The 24,630-nt window shown below is 40.2% G+C and overlaps 1 protein-coding gene across 8 annotated transcripts; it reads right to left on the bottom strand.

Annotated features, from left to right (window-relative positions):
- Positions 1-288: 288 nt before the first annotated feature.
- LOC101016656 (cytochrome P450 2U1) lies at positions 289-24,561 on the bottom strand. Of its 8 annotated transcripts, none has more exons than XM_021939153.2 (6): positions 23,802-24,561; positions 9,123-9,758; positions 7,197-7,358; positions 5,246-5,413; positions 3,470-3,570; positions 289-1,248 (listed from the first exon to the last, which is right to left on the bottom strand). In XM_021939153.2, the coding sequence occupies exons 1-5, from the start codon at positions 24,289-24,291 to the stop codon at positions 3,473-3,475; spliced, it is 1,554 nt and encodes a 517-aa protein (XP_021794845.1). In that variant the 5' UTR covers positions 24,292-24,561; the 3' UTR covers positions 289-1,248; positions 3,470-3,472. The 8 variants fall into 8 exon arrangements, 6 of the variants coding, with proteins under 6 accessions (XP_021794845.1, XP_021794844.1, XP_021794843.1 ...); XM_021939152.2 differs by lacking the exon at positions 289-1,248 and adding an exon at positions 1,309-2,198; XR_647172.4 differs by lacking the exon at positions 289-1,248 and adding an exon at positions 4,135-4,512 and having other exon boundaries at positions 3,459-3,570.
- Between the last annotated feature and the right edge of the window lie 69 nt (positions 24,562-24,630).

Raw genomic sequence — 24,630 nt, forward strand, 5'->3', positions numbered from 1 at the left:
CCAAATGCAATATTCTTATTTGGCAGGTTTTTTTTTTTTTTTTTGAATTTTGAATACATCATCCTACTCTATCCTTGGCTGCAGGGATTTTGCTGAGCAATCCACTGAGAGTCTTATGGATAATTAGCCTTATCCCTTAATGAAAACTGATTTGACCCTCATACAAAGGGAAGAACTGATAAGAATATGAAATATCTTAGCCAGGCATAGTGGCATGCGCCTGTAGTCCTAGGTACTTAGGAGGCTGAGGTGGGAGGATCACTTGAGCCTGCAGTGAGGCGTGATCATGCCACCCTAGCCTGGGCAACAGAGTGAGACCCTGTCTCAAAAAAATAAATAAAAGAATATAAAAGTATTATCATTTCAATCATGATAATACCAAATTTACTAATGAACAAATACCCTACTTAAATGAATTTGGTTTCTAAAAACAATGCAGCAAAACTGAAGATTTGAAGGTGCCACATTATTCAGTGTTCCTCTTGTTTCACTACTGTTATTTCACTAAAACTCATACTCTGGTGGCACAGCCACAGTCACTAAGGAAGCAGACAGAAAACAATGACAGGTTTGCTTGTATCATCTCCTCTCTAGCCTAAAGGGTCAAATAATCACCTTCCATCAAACTCACTTAATTCTTCATTTGCCCAACATATTTACTGATGCCTGCTCTGCATAAGGCATCCACTCTTGGTAAGGTATCAGATACAGTCAGTCCCTGACATCCTCATGGAGTGGAGATGAGAGAGATGATAGAAACAGAAGGTTTAAGTAAACAAGGTAGTTGCAGTTAGTGATGACAGCTCTGGAGGAAATAAACTGGGTGATGAGATTAGGGAGTTCTCAGGAAAGACCACTTTGGATGTCACGGTGGGTGACCTCTCTGAGGAGATGCTGTCTGAGCTATGACTTCAGGAAGAAGAGTAGGCAGTGGAAAAAACTGGCAGGGGGTCCCTCCACAGGCAAAATAGGGTTCAAGTATGAAAAAGCTCTTTTTCCTGAGCTGGGAAATGTGAGACCAGCACTCAATACCTGGCCACAGCAGGCTCATGTGGGCCCATCTCCTCTCAACTCATGCTGGGCTTCCACAGGGAATATAAGACACCTGGGCGGTGATGCAGTCCTCTAAGAACTTCACTCCGCAGGGAAATTTTAAAAGAATTACCCTTGTTTCTAAGGACCATGCTTACATTCTATTGTGAACATCTGTCTTTGGAGGCCTATTTTCTTTTTTCATTAACTTGACATCTGGAAAACAAAATTTTGTATAGCAATTAAAACAAAACAAATAAAACCCAGACATGACACTTTCTCAGTTAAAATAGTTTAATAAAAGCATCAAAACTGTGCTAAAGATGAGAACCAAAAATGAGATATTAGGTAGACTTATGAAACAAAGTAGTTTTTCATTTCAAATAAACCATGATGTGCAAAATAGTAAAATGTCAACATGTCTGAGAAAAGCATTAACAGTCCTTTTAGCAATTTATATGTAAAGATGTTTTTAAAGTGCTATAGCTTAAGGCATTATATTTTTAAAGTTTAATAAACATCTAATTTCAACATCTCTCCAAGAACAGACAACTTCTCAAGTAAGCGATAAACTCTTTGGTTAGGAATATTGAAAATGCCTGTAGAATTTAAGGAGTAATACACTTGTTAATGCTGAGTTATTAGTACGATTCAAAAGCATATGAATTCCGTATCAAGAACAAACTGTCCTGCCCAAGGTGCATTGTAATCCACACTGTATCATCTCATCTAAAAATCTATACAGCAGCCGCCCCATCCACTCAGTTCCTCTGCAGTTAGGCTATTAGCTTTTCTTTTTCAAAAAGCAAAAATTCTTAGGACACCTAAAGATTAGCCTGTATTTCATTTATCTATATTGAAAGTGCTTAATAATATTTTTAAAAAGGAAAAGAGCAGTATGGTAGATAAAGAATGTAGAGTCAAAAATCAGTCAATTATTTTAAAATATCTTTTCTTCTTCCTCTGATTGTTTTGATTAAGCAGATATTATTTTCATTTTTTGAGCTTGCAAAAGTTTGCCTAGGCATGTGCTAAATCAAAGGAAAATCTAGCCTCATGTTCACAATTGCCCTGGAATGCCATTCCCAGACTGAGATCTAACTACACAGAGTATGGCTAACGGCAGATGAAGTCAGAGGCTGGGGAGATCTGGTGTCTCCATTTATCTGGAAAACAGAGCAAAGAAGGATGATCAGTCACAGGAGGCCAGTCAGACAGAAGTGTTTAAGTTCAGGGTTTCATCTTTCATTTAATTCCCGAAGTAACAACCACTCTGGATCTTTTCTCGCCCTCTTCTCTATCAGTAGGAACAGCAGTAGCTGCTTCTCTCCTTTAGGAAAGTGAATGAGAGGTCCCTGGATATGGCCCAGTCTTCAGGTGGTGGGAGCTTACATTCTGTTAGATATAAACAGCTAAGGCATCGTTCTAAGTTTGTTTAAAATGGTTGTTTTAAATGATAAACACAAAAGTCCGGTGATTTTTTAAAAACTGGCTTTAATGGACATTAACAAATAACATACACTGATTTATCACCTTTAAACAACAAAAATATGACTTGTAATTATTCAAATAAGGTAGGATTTTTCTCTTAAGTACACTTCTTAAAAGTCCTTCACAAGATGACTGGGCATCCACTAAGACCAAGGCACTGTGAGGGAGGCAAACAGCATGACATCCTGACCTCAAGGAGCTCAGCCTGGGATGGAGACGGACACACACAACTCCAGCATGAGGCCAAGGGGTAGCAGAATCAAGAAGTGATTCTGAAAGTGTTCTTTAGTCACAGAGACCAGTAGGTTTGAAACCCAGTGATGTTACTTTTTAACTTTGTGCCTTACCTTCTCTAAGCCTCAGCGTCATCCACTACAGTATGCCACCCTCTTAATAGAATTTCTGTAAGAATTACAGAAATATACAAGTAAAGGATTAAGTGTAGAGCCAGCATGAGGAAAGGTTCAGGAATATGGTTGCTCATATTACTACTATGCTTGCTTCTGTACATGGAGCACTGTGGGAGAATAAAAGAAAGGGGTGGTCATTCTTTGGAGCATGTTCTCACTGGGGGAAATCCTGGCATCTTGAGCAGGACAATTCTTCACTGTATAGGACTACCTTGACATTTAGCTTCCTGGTCCCATGGCAGCAGAAGGCCAGTAGCACCCCCATCATTATGATAACCAAGAAACAAACCCACACATTTCCAAACTCCTGCTGAAGGGGTTACCACCACTGCTGAAAACTGCTCTTCCAGAGGAACCTTCTACATTTAGAAACAATTTAGTTCTCTTAATAAAAAGAGAGTGAATTCTTCGAGAGTATATTCAAGGATCAGATACATTGGGCCTGGTGGCAGGGAGGCTAGGACAGGAATGTTCAGTATAGTTTGAAAGCAGAATCCTTTCCTGATGAGTCCCAGCATCAAAATCCCCAAGCTCACCATTCAGGCCTTAAGTAAAAAGGCCGAGCTGCATCTTTGCAAATAACTCAGTAGAAAGGAATTCTGCCATGAAGCTACTTCTTTAGCAAGGCTCACTGCTCCTGTAGTTGAAATAGAAGGTAGACATATAAATTTATACAATAATCCTACAAGGGATTTTTTAAAATTATAATTTCTTTTTTCCTCAATATACATGACAGAACCCACTTCATCCCACATCTACAAAAAGTAAAAACTAAAATCATAAACAAAATAACAGATAATAACAGAACAAGCCCAAAGAAGCTGGCATAGAATCTGTGCTGAGAAAAGTTCTCCCCCATTATAACCTAAATCCACACCCGTCTCTGACAAAGCATTACAGGCTGAACACCACTTTCATGTTGTCACAGGTCTTTAAAAGCCAGCTGATAGATCTTCTTCTCCTGAATTTCTTCTCCAGAGCTTAACAGCATTTTAGAGATACCAGAAAAGATGTAAGGCATTTGACCATCATTAGTGCTGAGAGGTAGAGAGAAGCCAAGTTTTATTACTCTCATTTTACATATGGGATGTCTGAGGCACTGAGAAATGAGAAGATCAGCCCATTGGTGGAAGCTACTGCAAGTAAAATCCAGATCTCCTGTTTCCTAGGTACTTTCGTTTCTATGCCCCAAATCACAGACCTGCATTACTAAAATGGCTGAAGCATCCTGCTGAGGAATCCTCCAAGATGAAAGCTCCCAGTATGCTTTACCCTCCTTCTGATCTTTCTGAGCCCAACCTGGATCCACTGAGTTGCTGGATTCACTGTCCCTTGCAGTAGAAAGAATCTGCTTAGAAAGATTTATGTATCTTTTTACCATCTCTTCTTGGAGATGCTCTTCATCTCCTTGAAATAGTTATATTAAATGGATGTGGGGCTAAAGTTAGACCAAATCTTCCAGTCAGGAGGGGCTTCTTAGAATCCTTAGGTAAAGCAAATGCGAAACTCTGCATTAGGCTCACAAACATTAGGAATAATTCCATCTTTGCCAGTTGTTCTCCCATACACACCCGCTTCCCTAAAAATGAGATCAGAAAAAAATGAAGGATTATAACACCATCCCTTCTCCTGTTTCAAAAAGTACAAATTTATAGGAAATATCTAAATTGAGTATTCTAAATGCAGATGGAGTTTTTAAATCAAATTGCCATTTATACTACATAGCCTCCCACAGCATATGCTGATCAGAATTTTTACATATCAAATACACATTTTAACTCCTACTCATAAAGACCTATCCTCATTCTAGACAGGAACTAGAGACGGATCCAATGTGGCAGCTGCCCTGTCTCTTCTGTGCCTACTTGCCTCTTTCCTTCACTTTTACCTGGAAGATTAAGGCAAAAAAATTCAGATTAAGCATCCCTAGAGCCTCCCTTTTTCCATAGAAAGAATCCTATGTTCCTAATCTAGGAACCTAAAAGAGGAACTGTTGAGATTAGAGAACCCATCCTCTCACCCACCAGACCAGATCAGAAATTGCTCTTAACTTCAGTAGCTCCCTGGGACCCCCCAAAATTACCTGATCAGCCCTGAAAGTAAAATTTCTAATCAAATTTAGAGATTTAAAACCAACTGCTTTATTAAAATCTGAAGTGAACATAGAGGAGATGCCTTATCTAAATTATTGATCCCTTCTCTTACATTAACTTGCCAAGAAATAAACATTTTTAAAACAACATGAAATAATAAAATATTATTTTAGTTCTACTTCTTTTAAAAATTACGCAGTTTAAAAAAGTGTAACTGACCTATCCCAAAAGGAATAAAGGTTTCTTTTTTAATTAGTTGTCCTTGGTCATCCAGAAATCGATTAGGGTAGAAATCCTCCGGTTTCTCCCAAATGGCTGGGTCTCTATGTACTGACCACAGGTTGGGTAAGATCAATGTGCCTTTAGGAATGGTATACCCTTGGAGCACTAAAACAAAAGACAACATATGGGTGTTATTCAGTATGCTTTTACTAGTAGTTCTCCCTAAACATCATTATCTGGAAAAAAAAATGTAGTTATATACCTAGCACTTTAATTGGCTGAGACCAAACTGTGAGGTACTTGAGGGCAGGGATATGATCTTGTCAACTGGCATCCCTCTCCCTGCATCATCCCAGGATCCACCTGAGACAGGGAGCAGGCAATGTTGCAATGAATGCTGAATTAATACATAAAACCATAAAAACATTACAATGAAGATAAAACACTAAAACAAAAACAATAGGGCATTTCAAGTAAACTTTCCCTAAAAATTAAAATTCCCAATATGTATAAAACTTAGTTTACAGGGTCATTTATGTACAACAACGTAGTGAGGAGGTAAACTAAGATACAGAGATACACAGGGAAGCCAACCCTGGCTTTTACTAGCTGACAAGTCAATATGCACTTTAAACAATGCCCAAAAGATACTATAAACACGGTCTATCTAACTTGTACCAAAAAAAAAAAACCTGTTAAATGATCCAATGTCATTTATAAGCAATGGCATGCTATAACTGTCTTAAAACTAGATCAAGCCCATTACACTATGGGCTGACTCCAGAGGTAAATTCCTTGTTAATAGGGATGTTTAAAGAGAGTCTGGACATGACCAAATAGACATATTTCGCTGTAGGTGAGAGGCTGAAACAGGTGACTTTAGAATAAGATGGGCTTTTCTATTCTTTTTTTTGTTTGAGACAGGCTGTCTCACTCTGTCGCCCAGGCTGAAGTGCAGAAGTGCAGTGGCACGACCTTGGCTCACCGCAACCTCTGCCTCCTGGGTTCAAGTGATTCTTCTCCTGCCTCAGCTCCTGAGTAGCTGGGACTACAGGAGTGTGCCACCACGCCCTGTTAATTTTTGTATTTTTAGTAGAAATGGGTTTTTGCCATGTTGGCTAGGCTTGTTTTCAACTCCTGGCCTCAAGTGATCCACCCTCGTGGGCCTCCCAAAGTGCTGGAATTACAGGTGTGAGCCACTGCGCCTGACCTTTTTTTTTTTTTGAGACAGAGTCTTGCTCTGTCACCCAGGCTAGAGTGTAATGGCACAATCTCAGCTCACTGCAACCTCCCAGGTCCAAGCGATTCTCCTGCCTCAGCCTCCTAAGTAGCTGGGACTACAGTTGTGCACCACCATGCCTGGCTAATTTCTGTATTTTTGGTAGGGATGGGGTTTCATCATCTTGTCCAGGCTGGTCTCGAACTCATGACCTCAAGTGATCCGCCTGCCTCGGCCTCCCAAAATTCTGGGATTACACGTGTTGGCCACCATGCCCAGCCTTCTAATTATTTAATATTTATGCTTCAGCTGTAGAATTTTAAAAGTTGAAGTAAGATAATTTTCAGGCAAAATCCTTAATCCACATTTAGATTAGCTCTTCTGACCTCCATGAAAAGGAGGGAGAGTTGCCTTTGTCAATTCTGGAGCTTTTTCTGCCAACATAGCCAATTTAAATTTCGACATTATTTGTTTTGCCAGTATAAGTGTGCATGTTCTGAAGGCTACAGAGCTACTAGTAAAACTAAGCAGTGGTAGAATTCTAGTACAACCAGTGATGCACAGCAGAGGGCTGAACATTCCCTAGACATTTTATTATCTAGGACACAATACTAAATCTTTAGAAGGATCAAGCTAGACAACAGTCACCACACCCCTCACCTCAACTACCCTGGATTAGAGGGCCCTGCTTCCCTCACGGGCATTCAAAGAGGAAGACCCTGGACTTGCCTGTGTTCCCTGAGGTCATATGAGGAATGGCAAGCGGAACCACCACAGTTAGCCTCTGCACTTCCATGATGGTGGCTTCTGTGTAGGGCATCTGGGCCTTGTCCGTGAGGGAAGGAGCTCGGTTGGCACCAATGACCCTTTCAATTTCTTCATGAACCTTCTCTATGTAAAAAGGGAAGAATAAACCAGAAGATAAGTATGGGAGAGAGTTGAACCTGCCCTCCTCTGCATACTTTCCATCACCGCTAATACCTAACTGGTCAGTTGGCAGTTCAGGCCTGACTCTGCCTCAGTAAAGGTGAAGCATTGGTCGGACATTTCAAGTAGAGACAGCTAGCCCCAGGGTGCCTGTGCTACCCTGTGACTTAGAAGTAGGATAGTAACATACAGAGGGGCCAAAGAGAAAGCACTCTGGATTCAGGAGCATCCTAAGTCATACTCTCATATGAACATGGGATTGACTCTCTAAGTAGACTGAGACAACATGTGATAGCCTAAGGTGGTCCCCAATATTCCCTGTTCTTGTGGTTTATATCCTTGTGCAGTCCCCTCCTACTCTGTACCAAGTTGGTCTATGTGACCAAGAGAATAAGGGTGAAGTGAGGACATGTCACTTCTGAGATCAGATTATAAAAGACACTGTGGCTCCTCATCTTTGCCACTCTCTCTCTCTCTCAGGTTGCTTACTTTTGGGGAAGTGAAGCAGCTTTATGGAAGGGTCAGAGTGGTAAGGAACTTGGCCAACAGTCATATGGATAGCCACCCTGGACCTGGATTCTTTAGTCTCAGTCAAGTCTGCAGACCCAGCCAACATCTTAACTCTAACTTCATGAGAAACCCTAAACTGGAAGTCATTCCTGGATTCTTGACCCTCAGAAACTGGGAGATAATACATGGTGGTGGTTTTTGTAAAGCTAGCAAATTTTGGGGTAGTTTGCTACCCAGCAATAATTAACTAATACAGGTAGGTATAATCACATCTATAGTAGGCAGAATAAGGGCCCATACATGTACACACCCCAATGCCCTGGAGTCTGTAAACATAATACCTTACATGGCAAAAGGGACTAAACTGATGTAATTAAAGACATACAGATGGGAAGATTATCCTGGGTCACTTGGGTATGCCCAATCTAAGAACATGGGTTTTTAAGTCAGATAACCTTTCCCAGTTGAGTTCAGAGTCAGAGAAAAATGTGACTATGAACGAATGGTCAGAGAGATGCAACACTGCTGCCTTCAATGACAGAAGGAGGAAGCCATGAGCTGTGGAAGCCAAAAACAGCAAGGAAATTGATTCTTCTTTAGACCCTCCAGAAAGGAATGCAGCCCTGTCAACGTCCTGATTTTCAGCCCAATGAGACATATATCAGACTTACAATGTATAGAACTCTTAAGAAACTTGTGTTGTTTTAAGCCACTCAGTTTGTGGTAATTTGTTATAACAGCAACAGAAACTAATAATACACCATCCTCCCTGTATTCTTCTACTCTGAACTGCCATGGACTTTCAGTATCTATTGGGACTGAGGTGGTAGAACTAGCTGTGTGACCTTGTGAAAGTCACACAAATTCTCTGAGCCTTTGTTCTCCAATTTCAAAAAAACAAGATATGTGCAGATCAGCATTATGATTCCCTTCAGCTCTAGAATGTTCTTCTCTAAAGGTCTTTCACGATCATAGATTTCACACAGAATCAAACCCATAGAGATTTAAGCAGGGGTAAGCAAGTTATGACCTCAGTCCTACTATCTAGAAACTTGGGTTTCACTGTTAACATCTTACCAACTCCCTGTGAATTGCAAGTATTTGTTTGCCAGCCTGAAGACACTGCTCAGTGTTAGGAGCCACCAGATCACTGAGGTTGCTAATCCTGATTTAAATTACCTGGTTTTGCCATGAACAAAGGAAACACCTATTAATTACCTTGTACATCGGGGTTCAGTGACATATACAGCAGGCACCAAAGCAAAGAGTTAGTTGTGGTATCAGTCCCAGCAATGAACAGATCCCCAATGATATAAAATAAGTATTCTTCATCAAAACTGCTGTTACTATTATGTTTCCTCTCCTCTTCCATGTGGAGAAGGTACATGTCTATGAAGTCCTGAGGGTTCTCTCTATCCAGAGACTCTTGATGGTCTTTGATGATTTTTTTAAGGAAACTGGTTATATCCTTTTCAATTTGTCTTAATTCCTTAAATGGTCCAAAGGGAAGGTAATAAAGCCAAGGGCATATGTTGACCATGAGTACTTGACTGTTCAGACAAATTTCTAGCCCTCGTGACATAAAACCAAGCATTTTCTTGAACTCACTATTGGTGTAATCAAAGCGCTGGCCAAAGCACAAGGAGCAAATGATGTTAGAGACGGCATTGCTGATGATGGAGAAAGGGCAGAAGGGGTCTTCTCCATGCTTTTGCATTTCTGCTTTCACATATTTGAACTCCTCAATAATCTTGGGCTCCAAGCTAAGTTTTCCCAACCCAAAATGACGAAGAGTTGAATGAGAGAACTTCCTTTGTTGTCTCCAGATGGGACCATAATGTGCAAACACAACCCCTGCAAAGGGACACCAAGAAAGGAAGATGAGAAACAGCATTCCTGATAACACTGAACAGACCTACCATGGAGTGCATTCTGTATTTTTCAAGTCACTTATGGAAAATTCCTCATATATAGATAAAGACCACTAGTCAAGAAAAATGATTGGCAAAATTTAGTTATCAAGATAGTATGTGTTTCTAATAACAAAAATCATATCTAATTAAATTAGGAGAATTTGCTCTAAAGCTTATTATTATAGATAGTAACTCCTGGTGAAATGAAAAGCAATGAGTTTCATTTTCCAAAGTTAGTGTGCATTTCAAAGTATTACATTTCATAAGAGTGAATCCAGGCTTAGAAAATTTCTCAGGTGGCCAGGTACACAGTGGCTCTTGCCTATAATCCCAGAGATTTGGGAAGCTGAGGTGGGAGGACTGCTTGAATCCAGGAGTTGAAGACCAGCTTGGGCAACAGAACAAGACCCCATCTCTAAAAAAAAAAAAAATTCGCCAGGTATGGTGGCATGCATCTGTAAGCCCCAGGTACTGAAGAGGCTAAGGTCAGAGAATCACATGAGCCCAGGGGTTGGAGGCTGCAGTCCACTATGATCATGCCACTGCACTCCAGCCTGGGTGACAGAGAAAGACCCTGCCTCTAAACAAAGAAAAAAAGACAATAAATATTTCAGGCTATATATCCCCATATTCTAAACACCTATATTCTAAACATTCTGAACTGAAGGATAACTATAGCAACAGATTAAAATGAGGGCAGAGACCATATCTCATAGTGCTCACCATTAAAATCCAGCTTCTGGCATAGTGCTTGGTACATAGGAGAGGTTGTTAAGTATTAGCTGACGAAATGAACAGCCCAACTAGATTAGAACTATTGGACATCAAAATTTGGAATCTGATAACTGGCAGGTAATCTAAAATATGTTATTGGCAGCAGCCCTGATTTTAAAACATATGAACATGTTAAGGTCATCCACAACTACATCCTATTTGATTTTCACTTATACATCCCACCATCAAACCCCACAAAATTGCTCCCAGATATATCAGATTGTTCTCAAATATTCCTTGTTTTCTGTCACCTATTTCATCCTATTTTCCATGGCATACTCTATCATTTTGGCTAGCTCTTCTTCCTTCCCACATTACTTCTGAATTCTTACTATGTGCCAGGCATGGGGGTGCAGTAGATACAGCTGCAAATGAAATAAAGACCCTGCTCTGTGGTTAAATTTTCCTCATATCCCTACAAAATGTCTTTCAATGTAAACATCCATGCAGTCAAACGTATCAGACAATTTATCAGTTCCACTTTCCTTGTTGGAATCTTCCAAATGTCTGCTCAAATCTGCAGTGGTTGCTCTGTAGGCCTTTGGTTCAGGTGCTATGACTTCTATTAGTCATTATTTGGGAATTTTCTTAGACTCTTCTGTATCAGAACCCATTTCCTGAATTATATTTCTTCCTGTTTGTTTTACTCCCTCATTTTGCTGAAGCACATCCTCTAGTAGCTTCTGAGAAAGGATGCATGGGAGGCGAATTTCTAAAGATTATGCGTCATTATTTATTCTACCATTGGACTTCCTCAGAATTTTAAAGACATTGCTAAGACTGGACTGACTGATGAGTCATAAGATATGTACATATTCAGTATGACTAGATATTGCGGATTACTCTCTGAAGTGGAGAGTACTCTGAAAGTGTATTCATAGAAGTGTTTAGATGTTCTCATTTGTTCAGAATAGTTGCCCTCACTTGATACTTGTCAATGCTTTTAGTTTTGTCAACAGAAGCCTGGAATGTATCTCATGTGATTTTTATTTGCATTTCTCTGATTGTTACCAGTGGGTCAGAGCAGCTTTTTATATAGTTATTGGCCAGATTTCCTATTCTGTAATTTGCATTTATCTACTGTGCAATTTTCTTTTTCTTATATATTTGAAATGCATAGCAGATCTTTTATCATGTGATTTTTTTTACTTTCTAAGTGGTATTTGTTAAGTAGAAGTTTTAAATATAGTTGTATTTATCAATCCTTTGATTTGTGCTGCATATCTTATTTTAGAAATCTCCTCCTACCATGGGTTCATAAACACATTCTCTATTTTCTTGTAAAAATTTTAAATTTTCACATTTAAGTTTCTATAATCTACCTGGAATTGATATTTGTGTTAGGTATTCCTACCTGTTGTGAGGTAGGAATCCAAACATTTTTTCCGTATGTAGACAACCTATTGTTCAAGTATGATTTGTCAAAGGGTCCTCACTCCACCTCACCAAACCACCAATCTGTAATGCTGTCCCTGACAAACATTTCCTTTATAGGGGTGGGCCAGTTGACAGGCTTTCTAGTTGGTTATATTGGTCTATATATTTATTACTGTGCTCAAAGCACATTGTCTTAACTACTGTTACCTTATAATAAGATATAAATAGACTTTAATTTTTATATCGAATAGGGAAGTCCCCTCTTCCCTACAAAACCTCGTTCTTTTTAAAAACTGTTTCAAAAACTTCAAAATCAATTTCTCAAACTTATTTAGGGATTTGGTTGGAACTGCAATTAATTTCTTTTTTTCTTTTTCTTTCTTTCTTTTTTTTTTTTTTAAAGACAGAGGTCTGGGGGATCCATGGAGCATAGGAGGTGTTTGCTGAGGTGCAGGCAGTGGGTGGAGGAGCCTAATAGGTGGTGACTGGCAGCTAAGTTGTCTCCTGGGAGGGCTTGGGTTCACCCTCAGACCCCATCCCCACCCTGAGCCTGTTTGTCTCTGGATGTGGCCACCAAGACCCCAGGAGAGGCAGAATTTCTGCTGGCAGAACCTGGCTTGGACGCCCACTTTGTAGCTTCTACGTCTCCATTCTCATGCAGATACACTTAATTTCTACATTAATTTGAAAACTGCCTTCTTTATGATGATTGAACTTGTAATCTAAGAATGAATCTAAACTTGCTTGTTTTTAAGTTTCTTTAAAAAATTGCTGGACTTTGTTTCCTAATGTAAGTTTTTTAAAAATAGTATATTCACGAATGACAATGGCTTATAAGTTTCCTTTCTCATGCTGTATGTGTCTTGAATATACTGGCCTCCTAAAGCAAGCCAGGGTGTAGTCTTTGTCTCTGAAAGAATTTGTCTAAAATTGGAACATGTTTCTCTTTTCCTTTAGGTTTATTTATAACGTTGGCAATCTGACTCATTAATCGTCAGACCTCTATCTTAATAAATAATTTAAAGCTCTACATTTGCCTCTGTCTGGGTACTACTCTAGCTGCAGTCCACCAGTCTTGTTTCCATGTATTTTCATTATTTGGTTTTAAGTTAAAAAAAAAAAAAAAAATTCTATTTTAAGTGTTCTTTGCTACCTTACCTGGTTTATCTTATGCTGATATTTGACATTTCTTGCTTTTTTACCCTAGTATGTGGCCAATGAAATTTCTAAATAAAGTTGAGAAGAATGTTTGTCCAAGTAATTTTGAGGAATATGTCCTCTCTCTATGTCCAATAGAGAAAGCTTGATAACGGTCAAAGCCAAATTTTCTGTATCCTTAACAAATTTTTAACTATTTGATCTCTCAACCAAATACTTATATTAAGCTATTTTGCTATAATGGTGGATTTATCAGTTTCCCTTTACAGTTCTGTAAGTTTTTGCTAAAGGTAGATAAATATCAATGTAGCTATACAGATTTATATTTATATATATGCTGTTAAATATAGATATATATTAGATGACATTGTTAGGTACATTCAAGCTTAGAATTCTATCTTCCTGTTTTTAAAATTTTTTAAAAATGGATCCGTTTATCATGAATGCCCTCTTTTTCTTAACAATAAAGTATCATTTAGAGTACCTTTTGTCAAAAAAGAACCGGCTTTTCTTTTTAAAGTATTTTCTTAGTATTGTAACACCTTTTCATTTTGAACTTTTCTGTACCCTTATGTTGGGGGAATGTCTCTTTCTTGGGGAAGATAGATTATGTCTCTTAAAACAACATATAATTGGATATAAAAAATATCCATTCTGACAAGCTGTCCTTTAGCCAGTAAGTTTAGTCCTCTTACATTTATTCTAATTTCTAACATACTATTTTGAGATTTGTTTATCTGCTTTGCTCATTCTTTTCCCCCTTCCTTCTCATCTTCCTGTTGAGACAAACAGGGTGAATGTTTACTCTTACATTTTTAACATGCTTACTTAAAGTCTAGTTGAGCGGTTGGCAAACTACAGCCCAAAGGCCAAATCCAGCCTGCCGCCCTTGTACAGCCAGAGAGCCAAGACTAGTTTTTACATTAATAAATGGTTGAAAAAAAATCAAAAGATTATTTTGTGATATGTGAGAATCATACGAAATTTAAATCTTTCCTTTAGTGTAAAATCAAGGGGCAAAAAAGAAATTCAAATTTCATGATCTATAAATAAAGTTTAACTGGAACACAGCCAGTTCATGAGTGACATGAATTTGTTTACATATGTTCTATGGCTGTTTTTGCATTAAAACAGCAAAATCTGCCAGGCATGGTGCCTCATGCCTGTAATCCTAGCAGGTTGGGAGGCCAAGGTAGGAGGATCACTTGAACCTAGGAGTTCCAGACCACCTTGGTAACACAGTGAGACCCTGTCTTTACAAAATAAAAAAAAATTTAATTAGCTGGGTGTGGTGGCTCAAGCCTGTAGTTCCAGCTACTCGGGAGGCTGAGGTGAGAGGATCACTTGAGCCTGGGAGGTCAAGGCTGCAGTAAGCCAGTATCATGCCAATGAACTCCAGCCTGGGTGACACAGTGAGACTCTGTCAAAAAAAAAAAAAAAAAAAAAAAAAAAAGAAAAAGAAAGAAAAGAAAAGAAAGAAAAGAGAAGAAAAGGAAAGGAAAGGAAAGGCAGCGTCGAGCATATAGTTGCTGCTTAGACTGGGGGTGGGAAAACATTTTCTGTGCCAAGGTCCAGGCCAAGACAGACAAACGTCCTTGTTTTCTTTTGTTGGTGGCTAGGGTTGTTGAGTGTTCTTTGTCAAACTTTCACCCAGTTGAAGCATTTCAAGAGTTCTGTCTTTGTCTAGAAACAACTTTTCATTTTGCCAGGCTGTATCTCTTCCCCACCCCCATTCTCCAGCCAAGGCCCTCCAGAGCATCTACTTACTATTTTCTGCAGGGGTGGGGTCAGTGATAAGGACCTGATCTTATTTTATGTGCATTTCACACTGTCCTTCTTCTCAGTCTACTGGCTCATTTCTGTCTCCTATGATCACTGGTACCTCCAATTTCTAACCCTTTTTGAGATTCTGCATGGTAAACTAGGGGAGTAGTTCTCATTCTATCCTCTCATACTCCACTGGCATTCCCCTCTGTAGATGCTTAGGTGTAGTCATCCTCCACTCTATTAAGTCATTTGCCAATCCTACAGCCACTTTGTCTTCAGGTGTTATGGTGCAGAAATGTAGATGTGTCATTTCATTTCAATGTAGATAGAGTATGTGCTTCTGTTGAGCATCCCTCTGGTATGGTATGTGATTGTTGCGACAAAGAAGGAGTGGAAATGTCTTAACCACTCCTGAAACCAGAACTCTCCTTTTGTGTAATAAAGGCCCATAAACTATTTCCTAGGCTACCAAAGTTTAATCATTCCTCCTGTCTTTAACCATGAGCAAGTCTTCTGCTGCAGAGTATTCAGCGGCCAAGTGTTGGTGGGCCTCCTCTTTTCTTGGATAGATATGGTCTTCCACACCAGCTTTAGGATTTGATACCAATCCCACCTACCCTCTCTCTTTATTTTTATTTATTTATTTTTTTGAGATGGAGCTGCACTCTGTCACCCAGGTTGGAGTGCAGTGGCGCGATCTCAGCTCACTGCAACCTCCGCCTTCTGGGTTCAAGTGATTCTCCTGCCTCAGCCTCCTGAGTAGCTGGGACTACAGGCGCATGCCACCAAGCCCGGCTAATTTTTGTATTTTTAGTAGAGATGGGGCTTCACCATGTTGGCCAGGCTGGTCTTGAACTCCTGACCTCAGGTGATCCACCCGCCTTGGCCTCCCAAAGTGCTGGGATAACAGGCATGAACCACCGCGCCTGGCCCTCTCCTTATTTAATATATCACATATAACATCTTTGCTTTGTCCTCTTTATCAAAAAACATTACTTTTCCTTTGTTAGGTCCTTGATCTTACCATCTACTAACGATTTTTAAACTCCGTATTTGTATTTTAGAAACATTTTGTCTACCGAAATGGCTCGGAAGCAAAAATCAGGACTCTTGCTTCAGAATAACAAAAATATACCCTCAAGCTAGTTCATCGAACAGGCCAGTTAGGCTATGGAATGAAACAACAGAAAGGAAAGGGTATTGCCACCTCAGGGAGTACTAAATGTCACAGAACTCTTTCTCCCTGTATCTATTTTTCCCTCCTCTCTGTCTGACTTCATTCTTTCCAACTGCAAACCAGCTTTTCAATGAAACATGAACTATCCTGAGATGCCTATTTTCCCAGTTTCACCACCAAAAGAAAAAGCCCTCTATTTTCTAGATTCAACCTGAGAAATTCTGGGGAAGGATTCAAATGCTTCAGTAGGGTGTCCTGCGGTGATACCAACTTGAGATACCTTAAATTTATTTTGTGGCTTGAGGTTTCTAACTATGTCACGCTATTCTTATCCCAAAATTATGTAAGGCTTGATGTGTAGTTGTGAATTATTGAGTTCTGTGCTTGGCCTACAGATTAACCAGTTACAAAAAGGTTAGAAATTCTGATCAGTCCACTTTTGGTCAGTGTGTCCCTCAACTTATCACTGTGGCCAAGAAGGTAAGTTCATGTAAAGATATGGCATCTCCTGTTCAATCAACAAAAGGGATTGAGGTCAGAAATAAAGAATTCCTCAGAAGAAGCGGGTATTCTTGTCCAAGGAACAGGTGCTAGGCAGTGGAAACATAAAAATCCACTCAAACCAAATAAAGGATAGACTAAATTGACATTGATACATTCTCACAAATGGATATTATACAGCTCCTAAGAACTTTAAAGAAGGATATTTAATAATATGAAAATATGTTCATAATACTTTAAGTGATAAAAAGCAATTTTTAAAATTATGAAAATTATTCCATTTTAAGGAGGCAAATATATTTCTTTTTTTTTTTTTTTTTAATTTATTTATTATTATTATACTGTAAGTTGTAGGGTACATGTGCATAGCGTGCAGGTTTGTTTACATATGTATACTTGTGCCTTGTTGGTGTGCACCCATCAGCTAGATCATTTGCAAACCGGTATAACTCCATTGCAATCCCTCCCCCTCCCCTCACCCATGATAGGCGGTGTTGCCACAGATCCAGTGGTCTCAATTTGTTCCAGTTCCGCCTGAGTGAGAACCATCGCGATTGTTGGTTTCTGTTCTTGTGATAGTTTGCGGAATGATGGATTGTTTGTCCATTCCTACAAGACACAAACTCATCCTTTTTATGAAAGCTGCATATTATTCCATGATTGTATATGTGCCACATTTTCTTAATCAATCTGTATGATGGACATTTGAGTTGATTCAAGTGCTTGCTATTGCATGATGATAGCAATAAACATGCATTAATGCATGTGTCTTTAAGGCAGCACCATTTTATAAATCATGGTATCATCACAGTATTACTGGATGACAGGTCGCCTTGTTTTGTCTAGTTCTAGATCTTGAGAATAGCCATACTATTTCCATAAATGGTTGAACTAGTTTACAATCCCACCAACAGTGTAAAAGATGTTCTATTTCTCACATCCTCTGGCACCTCATTTGTTTTTGACTCCTTGTGGTCGCCATTCTAACTGGTGTGAGATGGTGGAGGTATCTCATTATTGGTTTTGATTTGCATTTATCCTGGTGGTGACCGGTGTTGTTTTTCGTGTGTTTGTTGCGACATATGAATGTTCTTTTTAGAAATGTCCATTCATATCCTTTGCCACTTTTTGATGGGGTTGTTTGAACTTGTGAGTTTGTTGGCAGGTTCGCCGGATATTGCGGCCTTGTGAGATAGGGTGATTGCAAAAATTTTCCTTAAGTGGCAGGTTGCCTGTTCCACTCTGATGGTAGTTTTCTTTTAACTGTTACAGAAACTCCTTTAGTTTAATAGGATCCCGATTTGTCAATTTTGGCTTTGCTGCCGTTGCTTTTGGTGTTTTGAGCCTTAGTCTTTGCCATTGCCTGTCCGTGCCGGAATGCGTTACTTCTGGTTTTTCCTCTGGATTTTTTGGTGGTGGTGTATTTAAGTCTCTAATCCATGCTTGCAGATTAGTATATAAGATGAGAAAGGTCGTTTCAGCTTTCTACTTATGGCCAGCCAATTTTCCCAGCACCATTTATTAAATAGGGAATCGCTTTCCCCATTTCTTGTTTTCTCTCAGGTTTGTCAAAGATCAGATGGCTGTAGATGTGTGGTATTATTTCTGAGGACTCTGTTCTGTTCCATTGGTCTATATCTCTGTTTTGGTACCAGTACCATGCTGTTTTGGTTACTGTAGCCTTGTAGTATAGTTTGAAGGAGGCAAATATATTTCTAAAAATACATGTACATGTAGAAAAAAGACTGGAAGGTGATACATGAAAATGTCAATACTATCTCAAAATAATGCTGATCACAGATGATTTTCAGTCCATTTTTTCATTTTCCTTGTTTTGTTTTCCAGTAACATATACTACTATAATAAAAATACTCAAAATACATTAAACATGAAGCAATTCTACATTGGCCACATATACGTCTTTACCTACTGAACAGAGAGGGTGTCATACACTGATTACACTTACCCTTTTCTTCCATGGGATCATAGAAGTATTCCTATTAGTGGGAGAATTCAGGCCATCTCAATGTGAGTGCATAACTATTTCAAAATCAGTTCAAATACCTATTTTATTGCATTTTCATTCATTTTCAAATTCCCCAGATGAACTTTCATTTTCTATTTATCTTCATTTCCTAATTTCATTTTGCATCTTGTTCTCCTTTGAGGTATGTATCAGACTGATCTATCCCATACTTTTAAAATTCTTCAAAATTTCGTTTTACCTTCTATTTTTATGGCTTTGCAACTTGCTTTGACTCTTGCTCCAAGTCTCCAGTGACATTATCTGAGCCATATCAGGTTTTACAAGTCAAATCAGTGTTTCTTTTTCTACTTTCATGACTAGTGTCCTACAAACATTTGTGGTAGCATAGTTGGTAAGAGCAAAAAAATGTAAAATTTACCTAATTTTTATCAACAGTGAAATAGAGAATTTGATGCCATTTTATTCATTCTATTTAGTGGAATACTGCATAATATGGTTAAAACATAACACTTTTAAATAACAAAAGCTAGTTAGAGAAAGATACTTTAAGTATCCAACATATGCAAGTTTTAGAAGAACATACCAAATAAAGCTATGTGTTATTTATGAATCTGAAGCAGATCTGAGCTGCAGATAATCAAGTTTATACTGTTCTTTGAGCTTTACTTTGAATATTTTAAAATAAAAATGTGATGTATACAAACCTTTTAGAAGAAACAGATCACATGTCTTACCCTGTTCTGTGTTGCTATAACAGAATACCACAGGCTGGGTAATTTATAAAGAACAGAGATTTATTTCTTACAGTTCTGAAGGCTGGGAAGTCCAAGAGGATAGCACTGGCATCTGGCAAGCGCCTTCATGCTGCATCATCCCATGGCAGAAGGCAGAAGTGTAAGAGAGGATGAAAGAGAGAGAGAAAGAAAGGGGGCCAAACTCATCCTTCTTATCAGAAACCCACTCCCACAATAACTAACCCACTCTGGTGATAACAGCACTAATCCATTGATGAGGGCAGAGCTCTCATAACCTAATCATCTTTTAAGTTCCTATCTCTCCACACTGTTGCATTAGGGATTAAGTTTCTAATACATAAACTTTTGGGGACACCTTAGCAGCACACTTAAGAGTGAAACACTCCTCTGGTAGACTTAGCTCTGATTTTGTAGTTTTCTTTTCTTTTTGTGCTTAAGAATCAATCAGAATGATGGACACAGCATCTTTATGGCCTACCTAGTTTACTGTAGTTTTTATGGGCTTAAGACGACGACCAACTTGTCTAATCATGAAATTTTGAAAAATTTAAACATAACAAATAAACTTCCTACATCTGGAACTTTCAGCAAATGTATTAAGTCAACTATTTCTAGCCTCTCTTCGCACATCACTGTTTATGAAACATACTCTTCTCTGCTATTCTCATCAACTTCAGCAGCAAAGTTCTTTCAAAAAATAATAAATATTGAATAATGTTATCGGCCTCTAATTCCTAACATAATTTCTTTTCTCTTATGGCCTACACATCTTGTTTCTGGACAGTATCACATTTACTTCTTTGCTACTGGGTACAGTAGCCAAAGATGGTTTGAACTATCCTCAAGTCTTGCTGAGCTGAGCATCTTGACTGTAGTCACAGTGACCTTTCTTCTTCAGGCTGATAATGCTGTCCCTTTCCTGATCTGGGAAGTCCACTCACAATTCATCTGCTCCTTCATCCTCTGATGATCATCTTGAAATAAATTCACACCCTCCCTTTTTATTCTTCACTCTTGAAAAAGTTCTATTTAAAAAATCCTCTGCTAGCTACATTTTCTTATTCAGATGATCTGTTCTTTATTCCAAGTTAAGTCCACAAGCATTTTCTTTATGCCACATGGTTCTTGCCTTGTATTATCTTGTCAACACCTTCTCCAGCCACTGAAATTTCTCTCATTAATTCTTTGACAGCACATTCACCCAACACATACCAGAGCAGCATTGCCTAAGAAAACCCTGTCTCTTGGGGGAATACTTGAGTTGAGATACTACTGAAGCACCAAATTGCCCCCAGGCTCCCCACTCTTTTCTAAATAGAGATTTAATAGTAAGCAGTGTCCAACTAATGCTTAGAAATGACCTTATTATAGATTCTCAACCAAACAGCCACCAAGAAGCACTCTGATAAACTGTTTTTTTAAGAATTGGAAACTATACTGTTAATATCTCAAAGAAGAAAATCTAATTCCTACCTTAAGAAACCCAGAGGAAGGGACAGACACACAAAACAAATTATAATAAAATGTGATACGTACATCAATAGATGCTTGTATGCACAAATTCATTCATCTTTTGGTTCTCTATTCTGTGCCAAGAAGTAGGGATACAGTGGTTAACAAAAGGAACAAAATCTCTGCCCTAAAGAAACTCACATTCCATTGAGAGGTGGGGGTGGTAATAGGCTAAATACTATACTTCCCAGTGTTTAATGAGAAAAATATGAATGAGATAAAATAAGAGGTGGTACTGGGCATTGACCAATATAGCACTGAAAGGTAACAATTGGCCTGAGGGATGACAAGCAATCAGTCAAGCAAGAAGTTATTCCAGGCCCAAAGAAGACAAACATTGTACCTTGAGGCAGGCCCAGGCATGGCAGAAATCAGGTTAGTGTGTCTAGAGCAGGAAGGCCAGGTTGAAATGTACAAATGAAAGGAGAACTGAAAAAGAGAAATGCAGCAGCCAGATCCTTCAGGCCACAGTAGGTCAAGTATGGAGTGGGGAGGCAATTGGTTTCAGCCAGAGAGCTACAGGGTTTGATTCATAGTTTATGTAAGAGATCCTTTTGGCTGCTCTGTGGATGCAAATCTGGAGTGGAAGCAAGCAGGTTAGTCAAGAGGCTTCTAAAGTATCAGATTAGAAATGATGGTAGCTTTAGAAAAAAAATAAATAAATAAATGATGGTAGCTTGGATGAGGGTGCTGGCAGTAGAGATGGAGAAAAGTAGATGGATGTAGCACATATCTACTGTAGGAGTCAATAAGACTTATGGATTGATTAGAAGAGACTGGGAAGGTCTTAAAATGAAACAATAGTATCATAGAAGTTAATCTCGTTCTGCAGGGTAGGGAAGCATCTCAGGGTACACATTCTCAAAGAGGTAACATTTAAGCCCAATCTTAAAAGCAAGTGTGAAAAAAAAGAAAAAAGTGTTGGTGAGGACGTGGAGAAATTGGGACCCCTGTGGGAATGTAAACTGGTGCACTCACTGGAAAATGGTATGATGATTCTTCAAAAAATTAAACCTAGAATTACCACATGATCAAGCAACTCCTAGGGACTCAGATATTTGTACCCTTCTATTCATAGCAGCATTATTCACAATAGCCCAAAGGTGGAGGCACAAGTGTCTATCAATGGATGAATGAGTAAACAAAATGTGGTATATACAGTCGACCCTCCACATTCATGGGTTCCACATCTGTGGGTTCCACCAACCGCAGATCAAAAAACCGCATCTGTACTGAATGTGTAGACTTTTTCTTGTCATTCCTTAAACAATACAGTATAACAACTATCTACAAAGCATTTATATTGTAGTAGGTATTATAAATAATCTAGAGATGATTTAAAGTATCCAAGATCCCTATGCATAGGCTATATGCAAATACTACACCATTTTATATCAGGGACTTGAGCATCCTAGGGTTTTGTTATTCGCAGGAGGTCCTGGAAGGAATCCCCTACAGATAAGGAGGGATGATTGTACATATGATGGAATATTATTCAGTCTTCAAAAGAAAATTTTCACACATGCCACAACATGGATGAACTCTAAGACATTATGCTAAGGATTTTAAATGAGTAGAGATAAAGATCATAATACTTCAAATGCCCCACTGAAAAACAAATGTCACAGTTCACACCTCATCCACTGCATGCTTTCGTAATACTGCTTCTACCTAGAATTCTCTTCTGAGCTCATGGCTGCCTGGAGAAAACCTACCTGCTTTTCTTTTCTTTTTTAAAAATTGTGGTGAAATACATATAAAATTTACCATCTTAACCATTTTTAAGTGCACACCTTAATGGCATAAGGTACTTTCACACTGTTGTGCAACCACTGCTACTGTCCAGCCACAGAACTTTTTCATCTTGCAAAACTGAGACTTTCTGTCTCTATGAATTTCACTGTGCTAGGAGGCACCTCATATAAGTGGATCATACAATATTTGTCTTTTTCGTTTAAAATCCTGATGCAAAACTCTGGCTTTATCAGATTCTGAAAAGCCTAGATCTCTCTTTGCCATGTCATAAGGACAGGAAATAACATTCATTTATTTAATAGATACTTGAGCTCCTACTATGTTTCAGGCAGTAATGACTCTGTCCTCCTAAATGTCAGAACAGTGGTGAAGACTGACATCCAGGCCCAAGGTCATAAAGTTATGTAGCTTCAGTTTTGAAAAGTGCAGTGAAGGAAAAGTGCTTGGATAAGGGACCTAGTTCTAATAAGGGAGCCTACCCTACTTGGAGAGACTGTGAGAAAAGGCTTCCCCGAGGAAAAGGCATTTAACACCTGACTGATGGATAGGAGTGACTCAGAAAAGAAGTCAGAGACCTAAGCCAACCAATAAGACAAAGGGGGACGGTAGAGACAGGTTAGATTGGACATTTTATTGCAGCAGATAACACGTTTTCCAACCCGCAAAAATGTCCAATTTAGACTCCCATACGCAGGAATCAGAGGCTATGAACCAGCGCCTGAGATTTGGTAATAGGCTTCTACCGTGTTTTCTGGACTGTTTATCTTATTGGAAAATATCTTAAATTCTTGCATTTGAAACTCACAAGGTAAAAAGAACATCCTTCCCTCTTTCTAACATGGGGGCCAAAGTTTCTCTCCGAGGTCACAGCTGGTGGAAGGGAAGACTACTTTTGGAAAGATGGAACCTGGCTTGCCACCTTGCCCTCCCGCTATCCCTATTACTCTCCCTCAACCTCCGGATGACTTTTCTACTTCTGATCTTGGAGTATGAACAAGTCACGCGTCCGTCACTACTTGATGGGATCTTAAAGGCATCAGGAAGGAGAGGCGCTGCAGCCAGCAACACCTGTTAGTTCAGGATGCAGGTGTGAGGCAGGCTGGGGGCGCGCGGCCGGAAGGGGCACAGGAACTGCAGACCCCGCGCACCTGGAGACTCATCCGCTGCATCCGCGTACCCAAGGCTCACAGCCCACGCCCCCCGCCCCCCGCCCCCGCTCACCCTTCTCCTTGGTTACAATGGAGATGAGCGGCACCCGCGGGCGGTCGCTGAAGACCTCGGCCTGCTGCACCAGCGCCTCGCGCACGCTGTGGAAGTCGCTGAGGACCACCACCAGGTAGTGGCCGATAAAGAAGCTGAAGATGCTGCCGTACACACGGGCTAGGTGAGCCAGGAGCACCTGCGGGCCGACGACCGAGGGATCAATACCTGCGGCCCTGGTCCTGCTGCTCAGCCAGCTCCGCCGCCGGAGGAAGGGAGGCAGCAGCACGTGACCGAAGTTGCCCACCAGGGGCCAGGGCGTGGGCCCGGGCGGGATGCCCCGCGCCCGGCGACGCCGCAGCCAGCTCCAGCCCAGCACCGCTACGAGGCCGCACAACAGCAGCGCGTCCCCACTCGGGTCCATCCGCAGCAGCCCCAGAGGCGCACGCAGGAGGCGCGCGGGCCAGGGCGGGTCCTCGGCTGGGGGCTGCGGCGGCCCCGGAGAGGACATGGTCGGGGCGCTGGCGGCCTCGGGTTCCCCTTGCTGCCTGGAGGAGACGCGCACGCAGCTGCCTGCCCCGCGGCGTCAGTGTCTTGCTGTGCCCTGGAAGGTCGGGGGCGGGCAGGGGCCGTAGAAGCGCGCCCGGATTGGCTGTGCCGCGCGCATTCTCCCCGCCGCCTCCATTCAGCGACGCCCGGGCGGAACCTGGAGACGCGCCGGCTGCCTGGCGGAGGGGGTTGGCGGGCGAGCGGGTGCGGAACCTGAAGTTTGCCCCGAAGTCCCGTTACGCCCCTTTGTTGCGTCGGGTCTGGTGGAGACTGTCCCTGAAACTGGGATGCTGGCAACACA

This window comes from Papio anubis, chromosome 3 (assembly GCF_008728515.1).
Source record: "Papio anubis isolate 15944 chromosome 3, Panubis1.0, whole genome shotgun sequence".
Lineage (NCBI taxonomy): Eukaryota > Metazoa > Chordata > Mammalia > Primates > Cercopithecidae > Papio > Papio anubis.